Raw genomic sequence first — 16,991 nt, 5'->3', positions numbered from 1 at the left:
CGTTATCGAGTCCCAAAATCTCGAAGCTTACAGACCCCTTCCTTCCCTTCTACAGCAATAGATCTTCCTTTCTTTTCCCTTCCTTTCCCATCTCTCTTTCAGCTATCCATCACCCACAGACAGATTGGTAATACCCCAACCCCAAACTCCCCGAACACTTCTGTAAATACCACACACACACATACACACAAGGTATCTCGGTCCTTGGCCCCCCAAAACGGGTAGGTAAATCTAGCTGCGTTTACGACCCGCTTCTTCTCATTTGATTGATTCCCCCGTATCATCTCACGTAACCACATCCCCCCCCTTTTAGCCCCCAACCATTCCGCTTTCGAACCATTGCGCCGGGTTTCGCTTTGCCCCTCTATTTCCTTGCGCCATCCTAAGATCCGTCCGTGATCGTGGCTAGAGTTTCTCGGGGGGCAGGGCGGGCGCCTACAGTTGTGGCTGGTGAGGAAAAATCCTCCTAATCGGGAATTACCTGGTTTGGAAGGAAGGAACAGAAAAAAAAAGGATGGATTGAAATGAGCCTTGCGCGCAATTTATTGGATGGATGGATGCAGTAACATGTCTCTCTTCCTTCCTTCCCAAAGGCTCAAAGCAAAGCATATCCGTTCATTCAGCTAGGAGCAGAGGGCAAAGTAGGATGAAGGATTGAGAACGCAATGCCATGCTATGCAATGCCAGGTACCGGACGTCGACGAGGCAATTAATTTTCTGAACCACCACAAAACAAAAAACGGATTTTAGAAAGAGAAAAGAAAGATTGGACAGGAGATAAGCCAGCCTTTGCATCTATCTATCCATCTTCCACCTTTCGCCTCCCTCTCTCCCTCTCTACCTACCTAGCTACCTACATACCTTAATCGGGAATCCCACGCGTGGTGGCGAACTCCCGTCTCTGTATATCCGAAAACGGCACTTTTCTCATCCGTCCGAAAGCCATTTGTCCCAAAGAAACCATTAAATCTGCCTCACCTCACCTCACCAAACGCACGCACCTACGTATCCTCGCCTATCACACCTCAAACATTTCCTTTCCTTTTTTCTTTCCTTCTACCTGTCTTTTGATCGACCTAGTGGGGCCCTCGATCAGATAGATAGGCGAATCACACGCTTCTAAAAATAGCTCCCGCGTACCGTACAGTACCTCGATATTTTAATTCCAAGTGATCGTCTCCCTAACTAAATAACTAACTAACAAGTTGGCCGTCTGATGTAAGGTTCTGTTCTAATAGGACGATATTCGAGCATTTCTTTCCAGGATGGATATGGGGCAATTAATTAAAGCTTGGTAATGTACTGTACTGTACTGTGCTGTGCTTTTTGATATCACTCCGAGTCCCTGGATACGTATTACAGACAGCCGGACCGGGATTAAGTGTCTCGCGCCTACCGCTTAGGTGAGTCGGTCGGTCGGTAGGGAGGGGTATCATTCGCATTTGCATTACATACCGCACTTCTAGCCGCTCATAGGTCCGCTGAGGATGTGGTATGTGTATTTTGGGGGCTGCTGCGGAGGGGAAGACGTTCGCTGTATGGTGTAGCAACACGGAGGAATATATGCATGTATGTTTGTGAGATGTTTAATTCTTTGGCATTTGCGTTTTTTTTGTAGCTAATTTGGTATCTGCCTGGGTACCTGAAGGAAGAAGGTACAGAGTATGCGCCATTGGTCGGTTGGTTCCTGCCAACGACATGCCAGCCATGCAAGAGAGCGCGACTGCCTGAGCCTGCCCGGGTGATTTTGTGTCACCTGGGCGCTGAATGCAATGCAACGGCGCAAAAGAGAGAAGGAAATTCGGTAGAAGAAGTTGCTCAGCGCAGCTGATACATATGGTGATAATGACTCAAAGACGGTAGTTGTGGCTCAGCCGTTGTACAAAATGATCCTGATCCTTCCAATGAAAAACAACATGATTTTGGCTGCCTGAGCTGGAGACTGGCTCCTTTAGTGTTGACATAGGAAAATAAAACAATTGCGCTTGGCAATGAAAATAATGAATTCCAGATTGCATCATTTGAAGAAAAGAAAGAGCCATTGCCAACCAAGAAAAAAGAAATCCAGAATGTGTATAAAAAAAGATCCTCCCAGAACACCGTGTGGTATCATATCCTTCCCATGCAACCCAAAAAAAGCAAGATAGAGGAGAGTGAAAATCGCAAAGAAACGAGAGGCAGAAACTGGCCGCGCTGAAGAGAAGGAACACCATGCCCAATGACCCAATGCCGACGCTATGCTATGGAAACCCGCTATGCTATGCAAATCTTCAATGATTGTGTGTCGATATTCGTGTTCATGAGTGTATAGGCTGTGCCCTTGTAAATTCCCTTCTTTGCGCCTTCGATAACTTCGTGAAGATCATGGCATTGCGCGTTTCGTTCGTTCGCTCGTGGTTCGGTTCGTATCTCGTGAGGAGGCAGGGGAAAAGAGGAGGAGGCGGGGGTGATGGGGACGGATTGACTCGGGGAAGGGTTTGCGCCGCAACTCTCAAGGGGCAGAAGACGACATAAATCGATCGTGGCCAACGAGCAGGAGAGTGAGCTGTGAGGGCGGCGCAGAGGACGTCCTTGCCCGGAATGAGAAGAGATAGTGCCTCCAATGGTCAAACTCGAAGCGGACCAAAGTTGATGATAGCCATGAACACCCAGTTATCGAAGACAGTACGTTTCATCTGCGGTGACGGCGAGATGAGTGGTGATGCGATCCATGGCTCGCTGTGCCATAGCCGCTGTCCGAATAGCCGTCTCTCGACGAAGATGCTTCTTGTTGGTAGTTGGTGTGTTTCTCACAGGCGTACCTGGTGTAAAGTCAGTTTTTACCCTCATATGAACGGAAATTCCACCTACCCAACCAACACAGTTCTCTCAGTTATTCCATGACCCTTCTGTCCATACGCAGAGCACATATCAACCGAATGTTGATAGTATAGGCATCTGCAGACGCTATATCGTTCCACTACCAGATAACACATGTTGCGAGCGCTGGTTCGAAGTGGACGTGGTGGTGTAGTAAAGATATCAGATATGGCGGGGTATTGCAATAGAGGGGCAGGTAGGGTAAAGATTTGAATTAGAACTGAACCTGAGAAAGAGGGCAAAGGAAAGATATTAAGGAGCCGACTGAAAGAGAAGCCTGAGCAAAGGAAATCTAAGGAACAGACACGACAGGATGAGAGGTTGTGCAAGAAAACAGTCATATGCACCGAGGGAGAGGAAGCCTATAAAGACTAGAAAGGTCTTACCCTAAGGCAGCAACGTGGGTGAGTGAGTGCGGATCTGGATAGATGGCACCTGCAGGTTAGTATGCAGGTGGTCGAACTAGGGAGGGAGCAAGACAAGAGGATGAGTCGAGGGTGGAGTATCGTCAGAGGAGAGAAATCCAGAAAAGCAGTCCTAGTCCGGAGTCCTCCTGCATGTCGAGGGTATGTTCCGGGGACCAACCCAAACCGATGGTCTGTCCTCGAGGCTGCTTACCAGAAAGAAAGAGTAAGGACCTCGAAGGCTGAGAGAGCTGCTGCTGAGTCAAGCTCAGCCTCTCGAGCAGCAGTACTGTACCTTGTCTCTCTCCATTCCACCATCTGGAGCTCGTTTGAGGTTAGTCAGAGCGGTATAGCTTACCAGAGAGGCTAATCAAAGGGCGGGCGTCCTGCGATGCCAGTTTGGCGGGCAGTTGACCCTGTAGGCAACTAGAGGGGTTTGTTTGACGCGTCGATGAGAGATCATGAGGTGAGAGAGCTAGGAAAGGGTTAGAGAAGACAGGGACGAGGACGCAGGCCGAGCATGGCTGCTGCTGCTGCAGTGCAGAGTAGTGTTTCGTTCGGACTTGTGCGGCTAGGCGGGCGCCATGCAAGTACTGTAGATGATGCTAGGCCTAGCAGCAAAAGAAGAGCATGGGTTTACCAAGAGTTCGAAAGATAGAGTGAGAGAGTAAGAGAGTGAGAGCGTGCTGTGCAGTTGAGTCCCGTTGCGTGCGGTAAGTCGGATGTTTCGTCTCGAGATGGAAAGGCGGTCGTGGAGACGCAGACCGCCGAGGAAGCGAAAAAAAGACGTCAGCAGCAGCCAGCAGCAATTGGTGGGTGGTGCTATTTTGGAATCTCGAGCCCTGCTAGGCCACATCCTGGTCTATCTGGCCTTGTCGCGGGCAGGGCAGCAGCAGCACGGGCACGGGGCTCGCTCTCATATGAAAACAGCCGAAAGAAATAATAATAATAATGATAATAATAATAAAAATAATAATACTGTAGTCTGTATGGACTGCGAATCCCCCATTTTGCGTCTGCCACCACCAACCAGAGATCTCCTCCCCCGTTGCATCATCCATCCATCCATCCATCCATCCATGCAGGCGGTGCGTTCGCCGGAAACTCCCCCCTGGGTCGTGGAAGTGCTGGAAACGAATCCGATGGCTCGTTGAAAGCCGTTGGAGCCAACTACCGTCGACAAATCACCGCTGCAGACCTCCCAAGATGCCGCCTGAGTCCTGACACCATGACACCAGGGACTTTCGAGACGAGCAATTCGTGTTGTGTAGCACGCCCATCTCATTCGTGTGAATACGCCCGGCCTGACTCCTGAGGCACGTACAGGATCACAACTCGCCCGTAGCAGCCTGGTTTCCCACCCGCAATATACTCTCTACCTAGTCAGTCGACAAGAGATGGAGTCATACTTCAGCTATACAGGTACTTGAATGACCGCGTTTATGGTCCTGTATCTCCACTGTGATACTGAGGATGCGTGATCTCGGTGAGCAAGATCGGGACCTGAGTCTTCACAGAAGCCCTTTTGCTGCCTCAGTCCCATTCCCGGGTTCCATACCGAGGTCGAGCTGTTCACAGACGTTGCGGTTGTGGGGGGACAATCACCGCACTACTGTACGAGCAATTGCAAGTGCAAAGTGTTGGGAAATGGCGTCTGCAAAAGGCTGTCTGATATTGGTTGACTTACGCCCTGAGAAAAAGGGCAGACAGAGATCCCCGTCGAAGCGCGGCTACGATTGGTCGATATGCGCACTGTCTGAGTTTGAGTTTGAGTTGAGATCTCAAGTGATGTTCATGATACCCGCGATTGTCGTATCCCAGCAGCCGTACCACGCCGTATCAGTGACCGGCACCAGACATTGGCGATTCTGCCTCGCGACTCTTCATGCAGCCTTGTACGGTTTGTCCGACGTTGACCCTGCGACCCGGCTCAAGACGTTCTAGCGGCTCCACTTTGTCTTTCTGGAAGATGGGCGGGGAGCCGTGATTGGCTCTCTTACGATTCTCTCCTAAAATCCAGGGTCAAAAAGTGATCGCAGAGCTAAGCCACTAACTAGCCACTAATACCACCTCAGGCACTTAAGGCCGTCTGACTCGGTCATCCCGTGCGCCGTCGACCCGTTTTCTGTATCGAGCGTGTCGAGTATATCGTATATCGCTGCCTATGCGATGGATATGACGGAAACCGGTTTGATGATCTCCCCAAGATCCGCAGAGCATGCACTTCGCATGCCATGGTATTGCGAACGATCCACGGCAGGGACCTTCCAAACTCCGACAGCACGATGCTAACGGTCGTGGCGGGGTTGCTTTCCTCGTATATCGGCCACAACCAGAGCTCTGAGTCTCAGAAGCATCCGAAAGAACATCCTGGCGCCGATGAAACACGCATCACTGTCTCTCCTGAAATCGTGCGATCTGCTCCATAACTAAACATCATATATCCTCAGCCTCAGTTCCCAGCTGTCGGAGCTGAGGTCGTGCCAGCGCTAGACCCAGAGGTTTCTGCACATTTGACTGAGGCATGAAACTGTTCATGACCGACAATCAGCTACACGACGGCCAGGTCCCAACACAACTTCGATGACGACTCCGTCGGAGTCACGAACGATCGTTGCCTTTTGAGTTCTGTCCGCTTTCTGTTCGAGTTGCAGATGACCGTCGTATCCGCGGATCGTACGAATGTACTCGGCGTCAAGTTTGACTTGCCGGAAAATCGCTCACTGCATTACTATCTCCGCCATGAATGCGCCGGACTGCTAGGCTACGAGGTCGACGCTCTCACCACAAGTGTGGACATTATGAATTGAGTTCGCAGCTCGCGAGTTATTTGCTACCTCTCGCTGCCTTTGTACGCTTTGGTAGCCTGTTTGCTTCAATTCAACTCTCCAGCAAGGCAATCTGGACTCATTGATCGCCGTCGGTGACCGTTTGGAAGTCTGAACGAGAGCCTCTGGACTAAGGTGTTCTGGTCATGCATAGTTGCTGCGCGGCTGTGTATCGAGGAAGCTTGTACGAGTATGCCTGGATGTTATGGAGACGTGACACCTTCGAGGAGAGGAGTTGAATGTGATTGCGGGGCGCAGAGTCATCGATTCGAGAGTGCCTTGAGCAGCAGAAACTTCCAAGAGCGTTGACTACCTGGTCAAGCTCAATTCAAAGACGGTTGTGGCTCCGATAACTCAATTGGACGAAGTCGTTTGACACATAGGCTGTCTAATTCGAAAAACACGCCGAGATACGGAATCCAAGCAGTAGTCATTGAAGTCTGTTGTCCAAAAAGTTTCCAGAAGCAGACTCAAACCACGAACAATAGTACGAACTACACAAGCTAATCCGGAAACTACCTTTTCAGGAAAGCTCAACTCCTAAGCCGAGAAAGTACCGACCTCGAGACCGATTGCTTCTACATTTTTATCGTTTGATTTCATCTCGAGGTCATCTCGTACCGATGTTCGCATCTCTTGCTACGCCTCAGGCAGGTTAGAGGATTAGTCCCTAGCCCAGACAAAGGCAAGAAGAAAAAAGAAATTGATACTGCATAGCGCATCTGCAGCAGAGGAATATGATTTTGCAATTACTCCAACCCTGTTTCCAGTCTCTCAGCTCACCTATGCCATCAATGAGTCTAATCTAGTCCTAATTGGTTGCTAGAGTGGAAGATGCCTCCTTTTCCTGCTTTTGTTCTAGGGTCTAATTCTAGTCCTATTTAGTTGACAGAACTGAAGAAACTCTTTCCTCCTCCTTCTTCCTCTTCTGGGACTACTATTCCTCAACTATCAACCATCTATTCTCAGATCTCTATTCATAGAAAGGAAGGCAGGCAGGCAGACAATGCAATGCACGGCAAGAGAGAAAGCGGCACGGTAAAGGAGCATGCAATATAATTATTCCTTTATCTACTACCACAATTAAACTTTTAAGACTGGTTCTTGAACAACCAATCAGAATTAGCATCCACCTAGTCGCACCATTAGTCCATGATTCGGGAACCCGAGAGCGTGGTATTCATTTGCAGAGAAGATATGCATAAGGGCTACGCCACACAGCACAAGAAGGATGAGTGGGAAAAACTTGCCATATAGTTTGTGATACTATGTTCTCTAATTAGCGCAATTCCTTCTTTCAAACAGCAAGCGAAGGAGGGAGGGACTTACTTGAAGCCATTCAACTCCGGCAGATGCATCTCCCCTGCGGCGCCATTCCCAGCAGCATCGTGCCCTACCTCCCCTCCTCCCGGCGCTAGAGGCAGCCGGGGGACGTTGAAGAAATCAAATACGTCCAAGTATTCTAATTCGTTGGGGGCTGTGCCGGGTTCTCGGAGTCAGCATACTCTTGTTTTAATAATACACTCCAGAAAATAGAACTGGAAGTTTGCAGAAGCACAAAACAGGACCTGATAGGCTGATGGCCAGTATTCCTGGCGCATGAATTGCCTAGAAGGAACCTCGAAATGCGCCGACTTACCTGGGGTTCGGGCGGGGGTAACGCTCGGGAGCCTTGATACCATTCCCACATGCTTTGGCTGGCGACTAATCAGAAAATCGAGGTCGTACGCGCAGCGCCTCATGTCTGCAAGTATTTTCACCGACGACGGTGTGACCCTCTCGCCATTTGCTCCTGCAGATCTCTCCGAGTCTCGATGTTCATCGAGCACTCGTTGAAGGATTGCAGTATAGCGTTCTGCCACCAGCCAATACCTGCCCATTTCTCTCAAAGTATCAACGAAGAACTGTATCTGCGGGCTGAGCTTATGCTCAATGGTGGAGCCATGTACAAGCAGTAATCTGGCGGCGACCCAAAGCGTAAAGGCAAAGGGCGGGCCAAGTTTTGGGAGCATTCCATTCTGAACCCTGTCGGATTTGTTAGCATGATAGAGGCCATGTTATGCAAAACGGCGCCTTACACAAATTCCCCGAGAGCAGCGATGTTCTCGACTGCACCATGGCAGCGTTGAGAGGCACTGTAGGAAGGTGTGAAGATTGGGGAACGTGTTGTCGGGTAAGCAGCTGAAGAATGTAGCCTGATGACAGTGGTATGATAGGTAGCTGAGGCATGTCAGATTTTCTGTGCCACACGTGGCGAGATGGAGTCACTTACCATGAAGCATTACCCAGCCACAGTTGATTGACTTATTCCCTCCGGGCTGAAATAGTTTCGCCATGTTTCCATAATCAGCTGGCAAGTCGAACTTCCAAGAGGTGAGCATGTTGTCCAGTTCTCGATATTCTCCTTGCCACTGTTCCACATCAGAGAGTGCACTGATGTCAACTGGCTTCTTCAGGAACTTGTGTATCCGAGACAGTATTCCAAGGATCTCGATGTAATAGGAGAAAGCTCCTAAGTTCTCTGGCTTGTCGATGTCGTATTCTGTTCTCTCACTTGTTCGAAACCATCTGGTCTGAACAGATTGATTCTTGTTCCACAAGTCGTCTCTACATGGAAGCGTTCTGTCAATCTCCTTTTCGTCCAAGGCGAACTCGAACGCAGTCGCTATGGTAGCATATCGATCAAGCAGATACACCATCCAAAACAGCCTCCGTCTTGACTCTTCCTCTATGAAGTTGTCTGCTTCAGGGAGAACCATCGCTCGAAGGGTATATATCGAAGGATAATTGGGCGACACGGAGAACGAAGTTGTCTCAACAGCGAGACCTAGTTGAACCACTGATCGAGTGATCAAAGCCAGTAAGTTCCAACCAGGAGGTCCATTGCTACTGCCAACTAGATCCAATGCCAGGATCACCAAAGCTTGCAAAGCTTTGACCGAAGAATTCTCTAGGCCATATAAAAGGACTTTCTGCTTTGAGACGTCATGGTAATGCCGCCTTCTGTCCTCGGTCAACCGCTGATCGGTCGAGAATCTCAAAGTCGTTGCTACAATAGCATGTAACAGTATCCTGTCCGCCTCTTCTAGGGTAGCAGGCCCGAATAGTGAGTCGAGAGTCGACCGCCGGTGAAGTATAGGACACCAAGTATTTACATATTTGAAGTAGAGGTCGACTAAAGCATAGAGTAGGTCGTATGGCGGGAGAGCATGATCTGAAGAAAACTCCGCCTGAGTTTGTGTTATGTTGAGGCTCGGCGATTCGAGAGGTGGTTGAGTTGTACTGTAAAAGCTGGGAGCTTGTGCAGATTGCATAGAAGTTGCTGCCTCATGAGGATTGCCAGTTTGCTGCATTCCTTGTTGAAAGACGTCGCTATGCAAAGATGACATTGATGGCGTCTGAGGTATTTGATTGCCGAAATCCATTGACTGGCTTCCAGGAAATGTGGAAGGCTTCTGCAGAAAGAGTGCTGTCTCTGCATGTGGTACATGACTACGAGAAGTTTCTTGTGGCCGAAAACCAGGTACACTTTGAGGGGTTTCATGGTCGCTAGGTAAACTAGTGCTGTGATTCGTAAAGGTGGACTCGAGTATTTGAGCATGAGAGCGAAGTATATCCTCCAACCTATTTAAATTAGCTCTATGTTGACAGAATGCATCTGATACTAGGTAGAGACACTGTTTCTGAAGAACAGCAACATTGGACGACACAATTCGTGTCAAGCAAAGTGACATATAGCTCTACTGAAAGTCCTTACCTATCTAGTCTTTGCTCCAATTCACGTCCATACCCAGCTCTCAAGCCAGGCTTCTTTCGCTCCTTGTACTCACAGATAGCTCCATTACGAGTACACCATCCACAAGAAGGTTGTCCCCGATCACATTTTACCTTGAGTGGTTAGCTAAATGAAGATGTTACGCAGGAAGCATATGATACCTTTCTTTGCTCTACACCCAACAAACTTCAGAGTTAGTACACTTCATTCAAACATTCTGGTGAGAATAGTTGCTGTTTCAGAGAGGTAATCTGACATGCATGCATGTCGGATTCGCTACATGCTCTCGACACAGTAAAGAAGAGGGAATAAGTGCGTACTGCAAAGCTCACACCTGCGACGTATTGTTAGAAAGCTCTGATCTTGTTCAAAATTTGCATCATCTGCTTCAGCTCCAAATGTTACAGCAGTAGCAGGCTCGGGATTGTCGACATCAATCCCAATGTTGTCATCGAATGGTAAAAGAGACATGGTTCTTACGAGACACTCATCGGCCTCCGCTGCCTTTTGCGGGGCCGCTCATCGTTTTCTTCGACACTATCCCCCTCGCTATAGGCATTGTCGTCGCTCTCGGGGTGATTTCCTCCTGAGCGCAAGGAGGCCTGCGGCGATTGTTTGATATCCATCGAGGAGGTGGACGCGGGCGCACTCTGGGCTGAGGCTGAGATGCGCGGATTTGTTTTTTTCGGTCGAGTTTCCAACGAGGGCTCGGAATGATTTAATAGCGAGCTTTTGTGGGGAGAACCTGGAGAAATGCCCCTCGGCTGTCGCATTCAGGCAGAGTGGGCGAGTCGGCGCCCATGATCATTCGCAGCTCTGCACCGACCACCAACACCCTGTAGGAGCCAGGGAGAGAGAGCGATCTTGCGAATGGACCACGGCCGTCAGGATGAGGTGCAGATAGAAAGATACTGTAGAGAGATGTCTTCATCGACGAATACGAGAGTGAGCAGCGAGAGTCGGTCCGCGATGTTCGTGGGAAATCCTGGTGCGATCCCCATGTGACCGACCATCCGAAAGAGGCGACTTGCATTTGCATTGCGGGGGATGCAGCAGATTCGCAAGGACCAGCCAAGCAACCGCTGCAGAAAGCTGTCGAGAGAGTTGAAAACAACGCTGTCAAGCTAGGCGTGTGACTGATGGAAATTACATATCGTCGTGGCCGCCTCCGAGTGACCCGAAGTAGGAACCCATAATTGTCCTCGTTGGACAAATGTAACCGTCGCAGTCGAGATCTCAAAATACCCCTGTGCGACCTTCTCGAAACCTGGATGCTGGTTTGCATGCGATTTCGAGCGCCATCGTGGCTGCCATGCGCACGCTGGAGCACTTTCTTTCCTTTTTAGAGCGGCCGCAGTAACACAAACTTCACATGGGCTGCGGTGCAGATCAACGGCTTTTGTTCAACCTTACACAGCGACGGCAGATAACTCGACCGTCCCAAGTCTCGTCGAATCGAGACTTCGACAGAGCATTGCCGATGCGAGATGGCATCCTTCATTGATTGTCTCGGCCGCGAAAATCCCAAGCCAGCAGTGCCGGCCAATATCCACGATCGGTCCAAGATTGACCGAAAGGTGGACACTCTCACCCCACCAAAGCTCGACTTCCTTTCCGTTCAACTCGTGCCATCTACTTTCTTCTACTACAAAATCAGACTGTAAATAGCAAAGACATCGTCTACTCTTTTTCATACCACAGCTACATTTTTATCCCATCTATTTGCTCGTTGCTTTCTTCCTCTAGCTTCGAAAACATGGCAGCATCATCTGTACGTGGGTTCCCCACCATTAAAGCAATTCGAACATTTGTCGTCGATGGCGTAGGATCTGGAGGGGATTACCACAACGTGAAAGGAGGCCATTGGTAAGTGTCGGAGAAATCGCTTGTCGTGCGTGACTGACATCCACATCGGTTGATTGATACGCCCATATCGACTCCTATGTCACGATGGGAGAAGTATCGAGCTTCGAGAACAAGTTGGGGAATCAATGTTCTAGGGTCCTTTTGTGTGGAAATCGAAGGCTCGGATGGAACAGTTGGATTTGCAACTGGCTTTGGAGGTATGCATGTGGCAAAGAACTGCTTGCGTGTTCGCAGAGGCTAACCGGTGTTTTAAGGTCCTCCTGCGTGCTGGCTCGTCCACCAGCACTTCGAGCGATTCCTGATCGGTGCGGACCCGCGAGACACCAATCATCTCTTCGAGCAGATGTATAGAGGTGCCATGTTTTATGGACGAAAGGGTCTTCCAGTTGCTGTAATCTCTGTCATTGATTTGGCTCTCTGGGATCTGCTTGGCAAGGTCAGAAATGAACCAGTTTATAAATTGATTGGAGGGGCAACCAGAGACAGATTGGATTTCTACTGCACGGGCCCAGAGCCTGTGTCCGCGAAAGCGATGGGGTTCTGGGGTGCTAAGGTTCCACTCCCATACTGTCCCGAGGAGGGGCATGAAGGCCTGAGGAAGAACGTGGAATTTCTGCGCAAACACAGGGAAAGTGTTGGGCCAGATTTTCCAATCATGGTGGATTGCTATATGAGTCTCAACGTCCCGTACACGATAGAGATTGCCAAGGCCTGTCTTGACCTCAACATCAACTGGTGGGAGGAATGCCTTTCCCCAGATGACACGGATGGCTTTGCACAAATCAAGCGTGCCCATCCTCAACTCAAGTTCACCACTGGCGAACATGAGTATTCCAGATATGGTTTCCGAAAGTTGATCGAGGGCCGAAATCTCGACATCATCCAACCAGATGTGATGTGGCTGGGTGGCTTGACTGAACTCCTGAAAGTCGCTGCCATGGCCGCTGCGTATGATATCCCTGTCGTCCCACATGCCAGTGGACCATACAGTTATCATTTCGTCGTCTCGCAGACAAATTGCCCCTTCCAAGAATATCTTGCGAACTCCCCCGATGGAAAGAGTGTTTTACCTGTTTTTGGAGATCTCTTCCTTGACGAGCCAATCCCTGTAAAGGGGTTTCTGGATGTTACACAACTTGATAAGCCTGGGTTTGGATTGACATTGAACCCAGCAGCTAGATTGATTCCAGCGCAGTACTTACTAACACCAAATCCGGAGAGACCACTGGGAACGTCAGCAAGTGCGCCAAAAGTCGCTGAAGAGAAGAAGTCTGAGGACCATCAAGGAGTTATAAATGGGGTTGTGGATAGTATAAAGGATCTTACAACATCGTGAATGCCGTATTGTAACTAGTTACTTGGGAGTTGGGATATCACACGCAGAAATTGTTCTGGTATATATGTGTATACCCTTTTGTATTGGAAATTTGTTCATGAATCCCTCTTAGAAATGAAAAGTGTGAATTCCAAACAAGCATTAAAAAAAAGTATTTGGAACCACAAGATAACAATCCTCTCTTCGTTGAGACTTGCAAGGCCCACTATGCCTAACATCGTATGCTGTGAAATTTATGAAAATGCTCGAGACTCTCGTGAACTTTCGACAACTTCTCAGAAATCGCTTGGCATACAACTCTTCTCATCAAAATGCACAATCTCTCCTCGAAACCAATTTCCCACGACCAACTCGGTCGTAGATGTACCAAAACCCCGATTGCGGGGTAAAAATACAAGGGTCCTTCTTAACCCGAGCGAGAGCTCCACTTGACCAACACTCCCCCACCACGACTCTCTCTCTCAAGCTCGAAAACTTTATGGCTGGATAGGTCTCCTGGCACAATGCCCGAATACCCGCCTTGAAGACAGACAAACCAACCAACCAACCAACCAACCAACCAACAAACAAGACCTTCTCTCCTCATCTCAAACCTTCAAAAGGAGAACAAACTAATACCCTACCATGCCCCACTACCTCCTCCTCTCCAAAAGCGCCGCCATCACCGGCGGCACCACAGGAATCGGACGAGCCATCGCCCTCGAATACGTGCGACAAGGCTGCAACGTCGCCATCAACCATCTCAACCTGCCGCGAGACGAGCACCACAAGGCGTCGCTGATCGAAGAAGCCGCGGGCATAAGAGCGAAAGATGAGAAGGCGGGACGATTGATCGAGGTCGAGGGCGATGTGACGGTACCGGAGACGGGGAAGAGGTTGGTGGAGGTTGCTGTGAGGGAGTTTGGAAGGCTGGATGTTTTTGTTAGTAATGCGGGGGTTTGTCAGTTTGCGGAGTTTTTGGAGTGAGTTTTGTTGTGGTTTCTCTCTTTTGTTTATTTGGTCGGTTTTGTTTTGACTCAACTCGGAAATTGCTGGGGATTTTTGGGACGACAATATATACGAGAGACAGAGAGAGAGACAGAAAGGAACGTGAAAGCTAACAAACCCCCTTTCTTCCCAGCCTCGACCACGACCTCTTCGCCTCAACCGTCCGAATCAACCTCGACGGCGCCTTCTACTCCTGCCAAGCCGCCGCCCGCCAAATGGCCACGCAAGGCAACGGCGGCAGCATAATCGCCATCTCCTCCATTTCGGCGCTCGTCGGCGGCGGTCTACAAACACACTACACGCCCACCAAAGCCGGGGTCCTGTCCCTGATGCAAAGCATGGCCGTGGCACTCGGAAAGCACAAAATTAGGTGCAATGCTTTGTTGCCGGGGACGATTAAGACGCAGTTGAATGAGGAGGATTTGAATGATGAGAAGAAGAGGGAGTATATGGAGACGAGGATACCGTTGGGGAGGACGGGGGAGCCGCGGGATATGGCGGGGCCGGCGGTGTTTTTGGCGTGTGAGGAGTTGAGTGGGTATGTTAATGGGGCGCAGTTGTTGGTTGATGGGGGGTTGTTTGTTAATTTGCAGTAATTGGTAATATAAATTCATTGCGAAATGCAGAGGTTGCTAGTGTAGGGTTGTGAAGTCTTGCAAGAAAAGGTGCCTTGTACGATGTAGGACGAACATAGCTTTCTGTTAACAACCTCAGTTACACAACAGGAGAATCAAGACCTCATATAGCTGGAAAGATCAAGTGGCATATCAAAATCGTCACTAAATAGCATGCACTTAGGTCCAGTGTGTAAAGATTGTATTGCGTAAATCTCAAGCTATCTTCAGTGCAAGGGTAAAGACTGTATCGCGCAAATGTCATGTTATCTGTAAGAGCAACAGCAGTGAAGGCCAGCACGGTAGAGCCTAGTAATGGCACAAACCACCAGCATTTTCGTCAAGAGCCCAGCTTCCAGCCAGTCCACCAAAATCGACTTCGCCATCAGGAAGCTTATCCAGCTTCCCCAAGAAGAAATCACCCTTGTCAGTAGAGCGGGAATCCTTATTCATAACACGCTTTGCCCAATTGTCAATAGCCGGCTCGCCAGTCTCATCGCGAGCCTGCTTCAAGAATGGAATCAATGCAGTGCCTCCAGTTCCCTTGAACCCCTTCTTGGGATCGTTCTTGTGCTGACGGGAAGCCGTCGCTAAGTCGACCTTGCGACGTTCCACAACAGGGCTCTTTGAACGAGAGTGGGATCTCGACTCGCGTGACTTGAGGACGATGTAGCGAGAGACAATGTTGATATGCTTGCTTCGAAGCTCTCGAAGCATTGCAAGACAAGCATCATAGGCTAGAGTGAGCTCGCTATTGTCGCGGTGTGTTTCCACATAATCGCGAATATTAGCGACTCGAGAGACGTCCTCCAGGAAACGGCGATGGGGTCCAGGCATGTACTTTCGCATCTCCAGTAGGAAGTTGTGCTTAGCGGGAGGAGCTGTGCCTTCGAGGTCACTCTCAGAAGCAGGGTCCTTCTTTTCACCAGTTGGACGGTGCTCGATGCCAAGAATGATGTCGAAGAATTGTATGATGGAGCTCTGTGCGTTGCTGCCACCACTGTATTGTCTATACTGCTCCTTCCCTGTGCCATCTTCATAGATGACACCATTGGGCAATCCAGCCTCTTCCATATTCTTGCTACCAGCAAGGAATGGACGGATGCGATTGTAGAACACAGTCGGGTCGCAGCTCTCATGCATGCGCTGCAAAACAGTTCCAAGGTCGTCTAAAGCTTCAGCAAATCCTCGGAGACACAAAGCTACGGTAGCACCGTCATTGGCTCTCGCTGCTTCGATAGCAGCGAGCATGAGAGGGATGGTTTGCCCTCCTCGTGCTTCGATAGCAGTGGAAACAAGATAGAACCATGATTCGTCGATGGATCCGGTGAAGGTGGTCAGCGTAGCCAAATTCTCCAGGTCAATTGGTTCGTTCGCAAACAGAGGTTTCCAATTCCACAAGCAAACCGCAGCGTACGTGGCAACTGGAAGAACCTCAAGGTAATCACAAATGTGAAGATACGGAATTGAGATCGAGGCCGGCAAACGCTATAGAAAATTAGCTTTCGCAATTCTGGCAAAGCTGTAAGGAGATTACAAACCTCTGCAGGGCTGTCACCACCCCAGATGTAGCCATGGGCCATGAAACTCAACAACGAATACGCTCTTCGCCACTCCGAGTCATGTTCCAGACCCGCAGTGGAAAGGATAGGGAGTCGATCGATGACCCCACGTAGTCGTTTACTCAAAATCAATCCTTGGAGGTTGGCGACAATAGCCTCCCATTTGTTGTAGTAAGGATCAGGAAGCCTCTCAAGAGGCAAGTCAGCTGGAAGAAAACCATGATTTGGTGATATTCCGTAATCGCTGAGGATTGGGATGGGTGGAAGCATTCTTCTGGTTTGGGTTTTGTAGCAGGGTACAATTCCAGACGCAAGGAGTATTCAGATCTTTGTCCGATTACCTGAACATCGTGATTAGCATTGCCTATTGTAAAACGCTTGAGAACCAAAGCGCGAAAAGAGAGAAACTTGCCAACTTGGGCGCAATGAAGAGCTACATGTCTATTCTGCAAGCGAAAGAGCTCAAGAACACAGATTTAGAATCTTCACTTACTCCTCAGCCGTAATGATATCAGTTTGGTAATGCGCATGTACTGAAAATTTGGTTGAAGATAGTGGAAATGGTGGGATTGTGGGGTTATGGTGTGATACTTATACCAACGCCACGGGACAATGGGATTACTTATATCCATGACGGTCTTGGATCATTTACAAAGCATGAGGGCGATTTCGGAACGTCGCGGACAAGTGGAGCAGAGAAGAAACACTATGAAAAAAGGCTGAAGTTTCATTTCATTGGTCGCCACTAAAGTAAGTTTGT

At 49.3% G+C, this 16,991-nt stretch overlaps 6 protein-coding genes across 6 annotated transcripts; 3 read left to right on the top strand and 3 right to left on the bottom strand.

Annotated features, from left to right (window-relative positions):
• Positions 1–2,442: 2,442 nt before the first annotated feature.
• On the bottom strand, positions 2,443–3,688 carry LY89DRAFT_46425 (uncharacterized protein). Its single transcript, XM_018207705.1, has 3 exons — positions 3,622–3,688; positions 2,851–3,279; positions 2,443–2,801 (listed from the first exon to the last, which is right to left on the bottom strand). The coding sequence occupies exons 2-3, from the start codon at positions 3,198–3,200 to the stop codon at positions 2,672–2,674; spliced, it is 480 nt and encodes a 159-aa protein (XP_018072698.1). The 5' UTR covers positions 3,201–3,279; positions 3,622–3,688; the 3' UTR covers positions 2,443–2,671.
• Positions 3,689–4,642: 954 nt separating this feature from the next.
• Positions 4,643–5,324, top strand: LY89DRAFT_46422 (uncharacterized protein). The gene has a single exon (XM_018207704.1). It carries the CDS (start codon positions 4,737–4,739, stop codon positions 5,205–5,207), a length of 471 nt encoding a protein of 156 aa, XP_018072697.1. The 5' UTR covers positions 4,643–4,736; the 3' UTR covers positions 5,208–5,324.
• A 1,825-nt stretch (positions 5,325–7,149) lies between these two features.
• On the bottom strand, positions 7,150–10,809 carry LY89DRAFT_684261 (uncharacterized protein). The gene is made up of 10 exons (XM_018214844.1): positions 10,347–10,809; positions 10,187–10,200; positions 10,028–10,038; positions 9,849–9,979; positions 8,364–9,715; positions 8,170–8,311; positions 7,731–8,116; positions 7,421–7,568; positions 7,342–7,357; positions 7,150–7,224 (listed from the first exon to the last, which is right to left on the bottom strand). The coding sequence occupies exons 1-10, from the start codon at positions 10,637–10,639 to the stop codon at positions 7,183–7,185; spliced, it is 2,535 nt and encodes an 844-aa protein (XP_018072696.1). The 5' UTR covers positions 10,640–10,809; the 3' UTR covers positions 7,150–7,182.
• A 999-nt stretch (positions 10,810–11,808) lies between these two features.
• LY89DRAFT_733019 (putative L-rhamnonate dehydratase) lies at positions 11,809–13,068 on the top strand (the record flags this gene model as incomplete). The annotated part of the gene is made up of 2 exons (XM_018219752.1): positions 11,809–11,929; positions 11,987–13,068. 2 exons carry the CDS (start codon positions 11,809–11,811, stop codon positions 13,066–13,068), a joined length of 1,203 nt encoding a protein of 400 aa, XP_018072695.1.
• Positions 13,069–13,434: 366 nt separating this feature from the next.
• On the top strand, positions 13,435–14,859 carry LY89DRAFT_684259 (short-chain dehydrogenase/reductase-like protein sdr). Its single transcript, XM_018214843.1, has 2 exons — positions 13,435–14,030; positions 14,189–14,859. The coding sequence occupies exons 1-2, from the start codon at positions 13,693–13,695 to the stop codon at positions 14,649–14,651; spliced, it is 801 nt and encodes a 266-aa protein (XP_018072694.1). The 5' UTR covers positions 13,435–13,692; the 3' UTR covers positions 14,652–14,859.
• On the bottom strand, positions 14,815–16,833 carry LY89DRAFT_46206 (Indoleamine 2,3-dioxygenase). Its single transcript, XM_018207695.1, has 3 exons — positions 16,725–16,833; positions 16,211–16,572; positions 14,815–16,157 (listed from the first exon to the last, which is right to left on the bottom strand). The coding sequence occupies exons 2-3, from the start codon at positions 16,499–16,501 to the stop codon at positions 14,979–14,981; spliced, it is 1,470 nt and encodes a 489-aa protein (XP_018072693.1). The 5' UTR covers positions 16,502–16,572; positions 16,725–16,833; the 3' UTR covers positions 14,815–14,978.
• Positions 16,834–16,991: the final 158 nt, after the last annotated feature.

Source organism: Mollisia scopiformis (genome assembly GCF_001500285.1).
Source record: "Mollisia scopiformis unplaced genomic scaffold LY89scaffold_10, whole genome shotgun sequence".
NCBI classification, from domain to species: domain Eukaryota; kingdom Fungi; phylum Ascomycota; class Leotiomycetes; order Helotiales; family Mollisiaceae; genus Mollisia; species Mollisia scopiformis.
The sequence above is the reverse complement of the archived record's forward strand: the minus strand, read 5'-3'. Positions and strand labels throughout refer to the sequence as shown.

Bases quoted from the DNA above. Each gene is read 5' to 3' on its own strand.
- LY89DRAFT_46425 (XM_018207705.1), bottom strand. From the start codon at position 3,200: ATGACTGTTTTCTTGCACAACCTCTCATCCTGTCGTGTCTGTTCCTTA. The intron at 2,802-2,850 runs GTAGGTGGAATT...ACTTTACACCAG, and splicing joins GAGAGAACTGTGTTGGTTGG to GTACGCCTGTGAGAAACACA.
- LY89DRAFT_46422 (XM_018207704.1), top strand. From the start codon at position 4,737: ATGCGTGATCTCGGTGAGCAAGATCGGGACCTGAGTCTTCACAGAAGC.
- LY89DRAFT_684261 (XM_018214844.1), bottom strand. From the start codon at position 10,639: ATGCGACAGCCGAGGGGCATTTCTCCAGGTTCTCCCCACAAAAGCTCG. The intron at 8,312-8,363 runs GTAAGTGACTCC...GACATGCCTCAG, and splicing joins TGGCTGGGTAATGCTTCATG to CTACCTATCATACCACTGTC. The intron at 7,569-7,730 runs GTAAGTCGGCGC...AACCCGGCACAG, and splicing joins TACCCCCGCCCGAACCCCAG to CCCCCAACGAATTAGAATAC.
- LY89DRAFT_684259 (XM_018214843.1), top strand. From the start codon at position 13,693: ATGCCCCACTACCTCCTCCTCTCCAAAAGCGCCGCCATCACCGGCGGC. The intron at 14,031-14,188 runs GTGAGTTTTGTT...CTTTCTTCCCAG, and splicing joins CAGTTTGCGGAGTTTTTGGA to CCTCGACCACGACCTCTTCG.
- LY89DRAFT_46206 (XM_018207695.1), bottom strand. From the start codon at position 16,501: ATGCTTCCACCCATCCCAATCCTCAGCGATTACGGAATATCACCAAAT. The intron at 16,158-16,210 runs GTTTGTAATCTC...AATTTTCTATAG, and splicing joins GTGGTGACAGCCCTGCAGAG to CGTTTGCCGGCCTCGATCTC.